Source organism: Condylostylus longicornis, unplaced genomic scaffold, assembly GCF_029603195.1.
Source record: "Condylostylus longicornis isolate FDR11 unplaced genomic scaffold, ASM2960319v2 ptg000005l, whole genome shotgun sequence".
Taxonomy (NCBI): Eukaryota; Metazoa; Arthropoda; class Insecta; order Diptera; family Dolichopodidae; genus Condylostylus; species Condylostylus longicornis.
Genome location: NW_026577974.1, coordinates 3,223,523 through 3,236,961, shown reverse-complemented (window position 1 = coordinate 3,236,961; position 13,439 = coordinate 3,223,523). Strand labels below are relative to the sequence as shown.

The following is a 13,439-nucleotide window of genomic DNA, read 5'->3' as shown; positions in this document are numbered from 1 at the left end:
ATTAAAAATTCACAATTTATGAATCTGATCCGTAATGTATTTAAATAGAATATTTGTTTTTTTGTATGTACACACATAAGATGTAATAAATTTTATTACACTTGAATTACATTTAGTATGAAATAATTTTGTTTTTTTTGGTAAAAGTCTTTAATAAAATATTTACGACGAGCTTCATTCAATTTCTTAGAAAAAAATATGAAAATTCTAGAAAATTTAACAAGATGGTTATCATGAAATTTCAATTAATCTACAAAATTTATTCTAGTCAATTTAATATTAATTATGGGATCATTTACACTATCAATATAGTAATAGTAATAGGAGAGTCATTAGCGACCAGAGATTTGTTGAAATAATTCTAAGAATAGTTTTCAAGGGAATGCAGAAATAATAGGTAATTTGTAGAATTTGTTTCACTGTGTCTATAACTATTCGTTCACAAAATATCAGAACAACGAGATCTTATGCATCCGCTTTCAAATTTTATATAAAGTCTATTGAAAATTTTGAATTGACGGCAATCACCGGAGGGTAACTTTCTTCTTCTCTTACTTCTAGTTTACAGGGATATGTTAGGATGTTTATGTAGTTAAACATTGTGTTTAAATATTCAGAATTGTTCACCTCTTACGTTCCGTGTTACCAGTGGATACTGGTAAATTTACCTCATACTAATCAACTTTAAGACTCGTTCAATAAGACCTCAATAATATTCAATACGAAATTAAAACAACCATTCAACTTATTCGAAAAACTGTAGAAAATATTTAAAATTCTAAAAAATTAACTATTATAATAATTTTATCTGGAATTCTACATGAAAATTATACTCGTAACAAACAATTTCCTAAGTAAATGTAATTCAGAAACAAAAAAAGTGATGACTCAAAAAATAATTTTTCTTACTAAACTTAATAATTACTTGAAATAGAAAAACAAAATTTAATTAAGTTTAACAAAAAAAAAAAAAAAAAAAAATTTATAAATACAAAAGAATATACGTACATACAAACACACATTATTATATTCAAAGGCCATTAGTATCTATACATATTTCTCAACTGTTATACTCTTTATTCCATAGATATTAAGAAAATTTTCTAATTTTAAACATAAAATATAAAATGAAAATTATTCTGCTCACGTTAATTCAGAAGTCTGCTGAAATTATCTAGGTATAAAATTAACTTAACTTTCTTTTTGTATATAATACAGAAGAGTACAGATCTATAAGGTTACAAGAAGTTAATCCGCAGAGTTTTCAAGAAGTTAATCCGCAATAATATGTGATCAGGTTAATTGAATTGCTAAATGCCTGCTTTAGGTTTTTTAAGATAGTACCGGTATACCGCCACCCAATTAATACTTTAAAAATAAAGCAAATATTAAATATTTCACAATTTCAGTTGCTTGGCGGCTACTCGAACCCGTTGTTAGAAGTCGTCTTTGACAGAAAAGAAATAATTTTCAAAAATTTGGTGCAGTTTATTTTATTCGTTTTCAAGTTAGCGTGCTATTGAAAACTCTGAGTAAGAATATATATAATTTTCATAGCGCAATTCGTTGCTTACAAGTAATATATATGGCACTCGCACAAAAAAATATAAATTGCTTACATAAAATTATAGAACACTCTGTATACACTTTCACAAAATTTCATTATTTGTTCAATTGCTAGGTATTATGCTCAAACACATGTATATTATATACCTGCCTATAAATTATTTTGGTATATTTAATTTACAATGATATTTCTAACTTTAAAACAATATTAAGAACTTTAGTAATTTAATATTTAAAATATTTACAATTACATATATATTTTTATTATAAAATTTTAATTTTCCTCTTTATTAAAAAGAATAATCTAATAATTATTTGAATAATTTCAAATAAATCAAATTAATTAGAGGGAATTTATTAATATTTTGTTATACAATATAATAAATATAATATGATACATAAGTGAATATATAATGTATAACAAATAAATATATAGAAAATTGTAAATGAATTAACAAATGATCAGATAAATGAGAATATTATAAATATTTATTAGAAAGAAAATTAGAATAAAAAATTGTTATATTTACATTATAACCTTATTGTATAATATATAACAGAATAGTATAAATAATACATATAGGTAAGTATAACAAAATAAATTACTTAAATATGTACAAAAGAAATAATTACCAAATATTTTCTATAGTAGAATAAAGTTGTCCGTATAATAGTTAGAAATACGAAATTTCGAAAATTTTATATCATAATTTATATAACAAATATAACACTTTTATATATTTCGTATAGCACTTTTTGAATTAAATTTATTAAACTGCTTTCATTTAATTAAATAACCGCGCATCCTCACTCTGCTATAAAATTACTTTCATTTAGATTAAATAAAATCTTTCAAAAGTTTCAAATTTTTTTTCATTGACGTAATGGAGATTGAGATTGGGGTCCGAGACAGAAAATTAAAAAATTTAATTTAATAAAAGACTCATAGCTTTAAACGGAGCCGAAGATGAATTTAACAATTGGCAAATATTCGGCGGGATTATCCTCAATACTGGAGTTAGACGACATTTCGGAAAACTTATTCCAACCTTAACATAATTTTATTGATATTCTAACCCGTCTTTGTCACTGTAGTCGAATCACCAATCGTATTAACACATACTTCAACATTATACACAATTAATACGCCCAAAATTGCCAAAAATTCAATTTCGAACTATATTCTGATAATATGAGAAGCATACCAGTGCGTGTGTTTATATAACAAAATTAGCTTTAATGTAGGAAGTCTAAATACACACATTTTGAGATTTAACAAAATTTATGCAAATTCAATTACAAAAAAAAAAAAAAGAGAAAAACCGAAACAAAAAATAAAAAATTTGAAAATTTTTTCCTATTAACTTTTAAATTTATGGTTTTAATCTTATATCTTCAACCTCCCTCGGCTCTATAACTAATATACATAATCAGGGTGAAATTTCCAAGTTATTTAGTACTTTGAACATTAATTAACCAGAATTTATACAACTATCAAAAATAAAAGTTAATTTATTTTTCAGGTATTTTAATTGCTAGTGTAAATTTCAATCTTGATAAACAAAAATTTCTTACTATTGTTTATTTAAAAATCAAAAAAAAAAAAAAATTAAAAAAAAAATAAAAATTTTTTTAATTAGTTTACAGCATAAACTTTTTTTCATTATTTGCTGAACAGATTGATATACAAAAGAGAGTACAGATAGCACAATTGAAAAATATAGATAAATTTTGAGGAAGGAGAGAATTTACAATTCATATATTGTTGACTGAGAAATCTAAGGGAAAATGTAGCTTCGTAGTAAGGTACAATTTGACCTACGGTTAATTGGAGACCTGTGATATGGCATACCGGTCGTTTACTCTAAGTACCCAGTATATTTTTAAGTGGCAGTAACATCGCGATAATGGAAAACTTCTCGTCTATTCGTTCATAAAAACATATGATGACACCCTTTTTATGCTTGTGCAGTGATAATGTCATTGTTTTATTCAATTCGCAAGATGTTGTAAAGGATAAGGTTATTCACGATCCCGATCGACGATAGTTATTCATCTCCCAATCAAGAACCAAACAAGGTTGCCCACCTTAATCGCTGCTCTTTATAATCATGTTAGATAACATACTTTAAATCGCCTGTTAAGAGAAAAAGAACATGATTTGGAATCTCAACAAACACCTAAACGATCTAGATTACGAGGATGAATGAGCCTTTTCTACCAAAATATCAGCAGCTTGCAAAGCAAATTAAAACACCTTGACCAATTTCCAGACATGTGAGTCTCAGGATAACAACAAATAGAGTTCGACGGGAGCTTCTGATAGTTGAGAAGTATCATAACACTTGATGGTGGGGTGCAGGTAGGTGTGGACAACAGAATGAAGAAAGGAAGAGCAGAGTTTGGCTGACTATAATCGATAAGGAGAAACAGCCAGATATCCAGGGCAACTGAGCTTAAAATAATATATGTGCAAAATCGGTTCTATAGTATGGCAGCGATACTTCGCTAACATCAAAATTCGTCAAGCAGAAGTTGCAAGTATTCATCAATAGATGCCTACAAATAATATGCTGAATATTCTGTCAAACATATATAAACAACGAGAACCTCTGGATAATAACAGACAAAGAACCTATCGGTAAGAAGAAGAAATGGAACAATATGAAGAAGAAAGTGGAGATCGAAACCGCGAATAATATTGCTGGAATATGCTTGGAATGGAAACCGCAAGGTTCAAGAATGCCTGGTTTAAGAACATTTGTCGTAAACCGTAAAGCCAAAATTAAAAAAAAACGAAAACTCAAGCAAATAATAAAAAAAAAAAAATGAGGTGGGGAAGTGAAGTGTAAGTCCCATGCTAATCCTCAATACATTAAGGAGTAAGAAAAAACATGAAGTCGTTGTATTTTAAGCAGCATTATTAAATAATTTACTAGTTCTATTATGGAAACTAATATAGATAGTGTTATACTTCTACACATGTATGTAGAATGAATATCTAAACCCATAGTCCTTACATTACGAGAACTATTTTAAAATTTAATTTCCGTTAAGTTTTAGACTTAATAAACATTAATCTTCTTACATTTTTTTATCGGAAGGATCTAACTTTATTAAATAATGCATCTTTTATGTATATAAATCGTATACTCGTATAAGCAGGATTTATTAATACGAGTATTATGTATATATCTAAATCCCATGTATTACTATATAAAATATTAACCATAATGTAAAGCACAATCAAATTACAAGACTCAAAGCAACGTACAGAAACGGCAAAAAAAGGAAATAAAACATAAACTTTTTGTATCTTAAATAAATTGAATACGCATCGAATTAAATTTTATGTTTCGTTAAGTTAAAAATATATCATCAAAATTTTATGAAAACATTATTTAGAAATAAATACAAATAAATATGTATGTAGGCACATAGACCAAGTTCATTTCAATAAATTTTTATTGTCATACATAAATTGAAGATCTTCCCGGAGTTCAATATGCAAAATTTTACATTCTCTGAATATCAGGTGGGTCTGAACTTCATTTGCAACTGTAGTGATGCCACTCTACTAGACGAACACAGCCATTTGGTTTGCCAGCTCATTGAGTAGTCAATCGATCACTGCAGCACAAAATTTTCTCCCAATTTTCCAGCCATTTACTAGTGGAAATGCCTAGTTTACCTTTCTCGGTAAATACTGGCAGTAATCTAGTAAACTAGAGGAAAGGGAGTCGGGTCTGTCAAATGACCAGCATGCCTACAGAAGAGGGAGATCTGTGGAGACGCCGCTGCACGCTGTGGTCACGCAGGTGGAGGTGTCTCTACAGTACAAGGAGTATACATTGGCTGCTTTCTTGGATGTTGAGGGTGCTTTCAATAATGTAAAGGTTGAGTCTATCGTGGGGGCTCTCGAAAATGTAGGATTAGAGGAGGGCATAATCAGATGGATAGCGCAAATGCTTACTACTAGGATTGTGGTGGCCGAGCGGGACTCAAGGGGGAGTGGGGTCCTATCGCCATATCTGTGGGTCCTGGTTATGGAGGGTTATCTTAGGCTCATGAGAGATAGTGGATGTACAGTTACTGCCTATGCGGATGATGTGGCAATCCTGGCCTCTGGTAAATACCCGGAAATACTGAGTGCAATAATGTAGTGGGGTCTTGATAGACTAGATGGTCTGGCGCGGGGATGCAGTCTTTCTGTTAACCCCGAAAAAACGGAGCTGGTGTTGTTCACGAGGAAAAGGAAGGTGCCTGGGTTTGCCCAGCCTAAGATGGCGGGAGTCGAACTGGGTTTGGCGGGTTGTGCGCGATACCTGGGCGTGATTATGGATAGTAAGCTACTGTGGAGCGAAAACATAGAGAATAGGGTAATGAGGGCCACGACTGTGTTGTTTGCCTGCAAGGGGGCGGCTGGTAAACGTTGGGGAGTGAGTCCTCGATTGGTCTACTGGTTCTATGAGTGTGTGGTTAGGCCTATTATAAAGTATGGCGCATTGGTCTGGTGACCAGCGGTGCTTCGGGATAGAGAGAGGAGGAAATTGGAAAGGGCGCAACGTATGGCGTGTGTTGGGGTGACGGGTGCATTGCGTACTGCACCCACTTTGGGTTTGGAGGTTATTCTCGACCTGGATCCGGCGGGTGAGCAGGTGAAAACGGCGGGTGCGAGGAGTGCCTTGAGGTTAAAGGCGATGGGCATACTTAAAAACAGGGAATACACACATAGTAGAATTCTGGGAGAATATAGAATGCGGCGTATGGATTAGGCCTGATTTTGTGGTGCCATACACCGACTGGAGGGTTGATTATGGGGTTGTGCTTCCACAAAGGGAGGATTGAAGTGTGTGGGGGTTACGCACGCATGAGGGGCTACCCATCTTCACGGATGGTTCTACGATCATGGATGGTACGGGAGCGGACCTTTCCGAGATGTCTCTTGCGCGGCTTTTAGACTTCGCCAGGGAGGGCTTTGCGCGGGTTTACGGGTGGAGCCCCACTCTCTTACTTACTTACTTACTTACCTTTCTCCAAGTACCACACAATTCCTTACTTGTTTCGGAGTATTTAGGGATTATTTCTCTAAAGAAATAATTTTCGATTATCTTAAGTAGCTTAACTATTGAAAGAGAGAAATTGAATAGCACAAGTTATGGGCTTTATAGTTTTGACTCCTAAATTATAATTGTAGTTCGATTTTATAATCGAAAAAGAGCAACAAAACGTGTTCAACAACAAAATGTGTAATTCAAATTACCAAAACAAGAGTCCCGCATTTATTTGTATTACATTTTATAATGGAAATCACATACTATGCACACACAAATTTATCTATATAGCATCAACCATAGCACAAAGCCTCAAAACATAAAATGATGTATGTGCTTTTGCATTTTAATATTCTTTATGAGCTAATGTTTTGTGTTTTTTGAATAGACAGGACTTATTTCCTATCTGAAAATTTATATTTTTAGGATTCTAAAAGTGTTTTTATTCCTTTTTATATTTTTTTTTATTTTCTCCATTTTCAACTTCTAATTAAATTCGTTCGTTTGTTGTTTATTAAATTTTATGCTTTCTGTTCGCATTGTCATAAAAACTTATTTCAAGTCCAAGAATAGCTGAAAATAAAAGAAAACAGAAAACAAATGGTAAATAAATAAAAAGAGGAAAAAAAAAATAAATAAAATAGAAAATTATTTTTATTTTTGCGAGCATAACGTTTAAGTACTTCATTAAATCATCATTGAAAACACGGCTGTTATGAAGTTATAATGAAGCTCATAATGTTTTTGAATGCTGATCGTTTATGTTACAGAACCAATTATGTTTAAATGGCGAAAAAGTCAATTAGAATTACTACAATATCTCGTCAGGAAACCCTTGACGATTCTCACTAGATTCTTCAACATCCTTATGAACGTCTTAAAGAGCTCATTGTGGTGTTTGTTCAAAAGTCCATGGCAAATACAACGAAGATAAGTCGAAAATGGCCTTCACTGATGTCGTTGGTCCGGTCCTCATAGCACCTGTTACACACACACATGCAACCTTTGCAGCTTCACCAAATTCCTCCAAGACTTGCACGCAGAAAGTCCCTTGTACATACCAAAAACTTGCCCGCAGCAGAATTGCATACCATAATGGCTCTTGTAGCCCTTGCTATGACTACCTCTTCATGTTTGTTTCAACGATACCCTCTGTGAAACCCCCAAAATTTGATCTCATCCTTCAATTTAATGGTTACAAACTTCTTTTTTTTAGTGAAAGGCACCACCGTACACTCTAAAAAATGATAGTAAATTCCTACAAAGTTCCACGATAATAAACCTAAAAAAAGTGTTAAAACACATATTAAATGCGGTAAAATAAACATTGAGGGTTCGATTTCACATTGATAGCCGTTTTTCTCAAAATTAGCGTAAATCCCCAATTTTTTCGTGATTGATATTATGTAAATGTTAAAAATCACAAAATTAGTATATTTTCACACTTTTACGAAGGAATTCACGCACATTAATTGGTATTTTGGAACGGTAAATTTTTGTTGCCATTTCGTCATGTTTTGTTTTGCTCAGTTGAAAAGAGACGCCGCTGTGACAGGTCGTAATTTGTTTATGTTCATTCGATGTGAATTAGTTTTTGCAAAAGTTTGTGCTGAAATTTAATTATAAATAAATATCGGGAGTGAAAAATAATAAAAAAAAAATAAAATTTTAATTATAAAAGTTAATAATATTATATAAAAAGAAGTAGTATTTACAATATAATACACGTATTATAAAATTATAATAAGTACTGCGTAAATTGAGGTTAAATCTTTATATTTTCAAAAATGAGTTCATACAAATGCAATATTTGTAATTTATTCAAAACTAAAGCTCTTAGCTTGTATCATAAACATTTGTATTTACATAGAACAAAAAAGAATGTTCCCTTTGATTGTCTATTCAAAAATTGTTTTAAAAAATTTTCAAGTTATGAGGCTTATAAGAGTCATTGGTTTCGTATTCATTTCAATATAAAGGAAGGTAAGGCTGCAAAAAAACAATATTCAACGAAAATGTTAACCTGTTCTATTGAGCAATGCAGTTTCCAATCAAAAATTGTTCAAGAAATTATTACTCATCTAAATTCTCATTTAAATATGAATTCGACAATCCAGTGCCCCTTTCCTGGTTGTCATCTTCTTATAAAAAATAAATCAACGTTAAGATCACATACATATAGAAATCACAGTGAATATCAGAAACATTTCGAAAATATTGCTTTATCAATTGAAAATTCTGAAGTTATTGATACGTATATTTCTAATCAAGATGAACGTTGTGAAAGTATGGATTTGGTGAATGAAAATTATTCAGCTAACGATTTATCGAATGAAAATAAGAGAAATACTGTGTTTTCTTCTTTATTTATTCAATTAAAATCTAAATTTAAATTAACAGAGAGTGCTTTGAATTTTCTTTTTAATGAACTTCATCAAATTTTACTTAATACCTCAAATGAAAATATTGAAAAACTAAAAAAATTATGTGAGCTTCTAAAAATTTCACAACATGAAACCGAAATCATTGATATTATAACACATTCGACTTTAATTTCCGATTTAAAACAATTTCAATCCCCGTACAAAATAAAAAAGTTTGTAATGGATAATTATAAATATGTAAGTCCACAAAAAATATTTTTAGGAAACGATTTATACCATAGAAATTGTTTTACTTATTATGTTCCGATTTTGGAAACTATAAAATTTTTGATGGCAAATAGATCTTTCGTACATATATTTACAGAACCAAAAAAATCAAAAGATAAAATCTATAGGGATTACAATGACGGAACGGTTTTCAAAGAAAATTTATTTTTAAGAAATAGAAATAAAATTGAAATAATATTGTTTCAAGATGCATTTGAGATATGCAGTCCTCTATCATCTTCAAAAAAGAAACATAAACTTCTTGGATGTTATATGGTCATAGGAAATTTAAATAAAAAATATAGATCTTCAATTGAAAATATTCAACTTGTTCTTTTATGCAAGGAAAGTTACGTCAAAACTTTTGGTTTTCACAAGATATTGGAACCAGTGCTTCAAGATATTCGTATATTAGAAGATGAAGGTATTCAAATTTTTAATCCCATTACACAACTTGAAACGCAATACTTCGGTACACTGTATGCAATGCTGGGAGATAATTTGGGTAGTCATCAAATAGGGGGATTTTGTGAGAATTTCAGTTCCACGGACTTCTTTTGCAGATATTGCTTTTACACACGTAAAAAGCTTAAGAATTATGATCTCACCCGTTCTGAAACAAGAAGCATAGAAAACTATAATATGAGTGTTGTCGAATTACATTCTGGAATAGAAAATATGGTATACGGAATAAAATTTGATTCTTGTCTAAATACTATTAAATATTTTCATGTTTGTTTTCCTGGATTACCTCCTTGTTTGGGTCACGATTTATATGAAGGAATTATACCGTATGATCTGATGTTGATAATAAATTATTTTATAAAAAATCATGACATATCACTAGATTTTATTAATATTTCTTTATCATATTTTAGAAAAAAATTTAAGCTACACTTAAACTTTCCGAATATAGAAAAAAATATGAAAAAAATTCCTGGAAAGTGCAATGAAGTTTTTCATATTTTAATTCTCATCCCATTGATAATGTTAGGGAAAATTCATGACTTTGAAGAATCAGTGTGGAAATTTCTAGCAACAATGATTGAAATGTGTCGCATAATTAGCTCCCCGACTATATCTGAAGATGCAGTTTCATTATTATCTTTTCATATAAACGTTTATTTTGAATATAGAAAAGATTGTTTTCCGGAATCACCATTAAGACCAAAACACCATTTTATTCACCACTATCCGGATCTTATAAGAAAATTTGGGCCGCTAAGAAACTTGTGGACATTACCATTTGAACAAAAACACCAATTCTTCAAGAACAAAGCTAAATTGTGTAAAAATTTTAAAAATATAACTTACACACTTGCAAGAAGCCATCAAGAAAGCCAGGCAAATATTAATGAGAGTCGTTTTAAACACACTATAGTTTCCGATCACGTTGAATACTTTTCAAAAACATTGTTCAATATAGAAATTCCATCACAGTTTGTATTTGTTACCAAAAAAATTTCGTATCTTAACACAATATATAAAGAAAATGATGCCATTCTTTTTGATTTAGATGAAGATAACAACTTAGAAATTTTAATTATCAAAGCAATATTCCTGAATAGATCATATGATCAAGCAATATTTTATGGGAAGTTAAAAAAAATGTGGTACAATGAAAATCTTATTTTACATGAAAGCTATAAAATCGAACCATCATATTGTTTAGTTGAAATTAAGAACATCTTAGAAGTGAAACCAATAAATATTTTAAATTTTCGAAACCAATATTACTATTCCGAAGAATGCGCTCATATTTTATAAAAATATTTGTTTTATAATGATTAATAACATATTTTTAAAAAATAAACATCAAATAATACATTAATTTTTTTTTTTCTAAATCAACTTCTAAATTTTTTAATTCAATTACAAATATTGACAAATTTAATATTAATTAATTTTATTCAAACAAAATCTCAAAAATATTAATTTAACTTCAATTTATTTAAACACATATTAATATAAAGATATAGCAAATAAGATCGAATATATTAAATAAAATAATTTAAATACTTTCAACTTAAAATATAAAATGGATCAATATTTATTTCATATTTGGAGTAATGACAGAAAAGTCAAAAATGTATTCATGTGCAATCCATCAATTGAAGCTGTTATTAACAAAGGTAAATTTTACAAATATATATCAACAATTTTTTCAAAATTAATCAATATGGAAGTTAAAACTAAAAATAAATTAAATATTTTCAGCAAAATGTTTTCATATGCAAGGCAGTAAATTAGTATTGGAATCTAATGGATCAGTCGTGTGTGAGGATGCCGTTTTAGAATATTATTCAAAAAATAAATCTGATTGTGTTTTTATGTTATTAAACTCAGAAAATGAATGGTTTTCAGCAGACTCGAAAGCTAAGCTTATACAATCTGATAACGTACAAACTCCAGTTAACGATAACATATCCGGAATTTTAGAAAATACTGAATATATTATTATAGCTGAAAACGAAATTACTAAGCATTCCAGTCCTGCACCCTCATTAGATACGACATTATCTATGAGTAGCACGGCTTTATCATCAAAATCTGAAACAAATTCGCAAGTTTCACGGTTGTTCTCACAGTTTAAAATTCCCTGGAACAAAATGCCACATGACGTCTCAGAAATGCTAGAAAACAAAAAAAAGCTAAATAAAAGACTTACAGCTCTTGCCAATGTAGTTGTGGACGAATTAAGAGCTTTTTCATTTTACATCCCGATGTCAGTCTTTCGATCAGTAGCTCAGCAAGCAGCTGATAAATTTCCTGACTCAATAATTGAGAAAGATGAAAATGGTAAATTTATATCTAATGAACCATTGGCTTTGATTACAAAAATGAAAAATAGGAATAATACTTTAAATCGTGCACCTAAACGAAAAATACCAGAAATAGATTTAAATATTCCTTTGAAAGCTAGACGCATCTCAAATGTTCTTCAAAAAACTTGTCCTAATTGGCAACCAAAGAAACACAACTCTGAAAATCATACTGCAACTTCTGCACAATTCAAGCAGAAATTTTTGCAAGAGATGAGTAAATGTGAAGAAATAACGGCTGATAATTGTAAGAAAATAGAGGAATATATGAAAGAAACATATGCTGAACAAAGACTGTACTTAAATAATAGAGAAGTCATTCCCGATATCTGCGAGATCAAAACCAATTGGCCATATCTTTTCGACAAAGATATTTTGAAACAGCACTTCAGTTGTTTAATGAAAAAAGATTCAGAAAACATAAAACTTAATTTTGAATTGGCTAAGACCAAAATTAAGGAATTTTTACTAAACTGTAAAAACAAGGATATAAGAAAACATAATTTAGAGACTGATGAAAATATTGTTTCAAACCTTGTGAGCTATTTTAAAGAAGATGTCAACTTTATTTTCAAAAAATTTACAGTAAGTACTATTTTCTGTTTAATAATACTTAAGTTTAATTTATTGATTTCAATTTCAGTTTGGTACAACATTAAATACACTGAAGGATGAGATTCCTACAAATACACCATGGGCAGGCATAGTCCGTAAGTTAAAAATATTTTGATTTTATAATTTTTGGTATTATATTAGTTACAAGTTTACAATTTCTAATTTTAGAAACGGATTTGGAGGGAGATGCTTTAATTTACATTTTTATTGAAAAGGTGCAAGTTAATGTGTTTGAATTTGTAAGTTCTGATTTTATCGGAATGTTGGAGTTACTTGTTTGTTATTATTATGTGCTTAACATAATATTTCCCAAAGAAATTTCGCAATTTATGGAATTTTTTGTTAGATACTTCCTTCAACATTATCCAGATGGTGTACGAGGAATAAAAAAATCAATGAACAGCTTAAATAAAATTAATAGTTTAATAGTAAAGCTTAGTTCACTTTAAAGAAGTGCATATTTGAATAAGACAAAACTGAATTTTATTAAGTTTGTGCTGTTAAGTAATTTTTGATTTAATTTAATTGTTGAAATGTGTTTTTTTTTTTTGTTTTTGTTGTTTATTTAAATACTTTAAATTTTAAGTATTAAGTTTTATGTTTTTTTTTTAAATGGATTACAAAATAATAAGTAATGTAAACATTTTTTGACTTTCGTTATAGAATTATTGAAATGTTCTTTAATTTTCTTTTTATTTTTAGTTGAACAAAATTTTATATATGAAATAAAT

The 13,439-nt window shown here is 29.6% G+C and overlaps 1 protein-coding gene across 1 annotated transcript; it reads left to right on the top strand.

Annotated features, from left to right (window-relative positions):
- Positions 1 to 11,309: 11,309 nt before the first annotated feature.
- LOC129616505 (uncharacterized) lies at positions 11,310 to 13,157 on the top strand. Its single transcript, XM_055532162.1, has 5 exons — positions 11,310 to 11,403; positions 11,618 to 12,408; positions 12,541 to 12,678; positions 12,737 to 12,803; positions 12,877 to 13,157. Exons 1-5 carry the CDS (start codon positions 11,310 to 11,312, stop codon positions 13,155 to 13,157), a joined length of 1,371 nt encoding a protein of 456 aa, XP_055388137.1.
- The last annotated feature ends 282 nt before the right edge of the window (positions 13,158 to 13,439 follow it).

Bases quoted from the DNA above. Each gene is read 5' to 3' on its own strand.
- LOC129616505 (XM_055532162.1), top strand. From the start codon at position 11,310: ATGGATCAATATTTATTTCATATTTGGAGTAATGACAGAAAAGTCAAA. The intron at 11,404-11,617 runs GTAAATTTTACA...TATTAAACTCAG, and splicing joins TGAAGCTGTTATTAACAAAG to AAAATGAATGGTTTTCAGCA. The intron at 12,804-12,876 runs GTAAGTTAAAAA...TTCTAATTTTAG, and splicing joins ACCATGGGCAGGCATAGTCC to AAACGGATTTGGAGGGAGAT.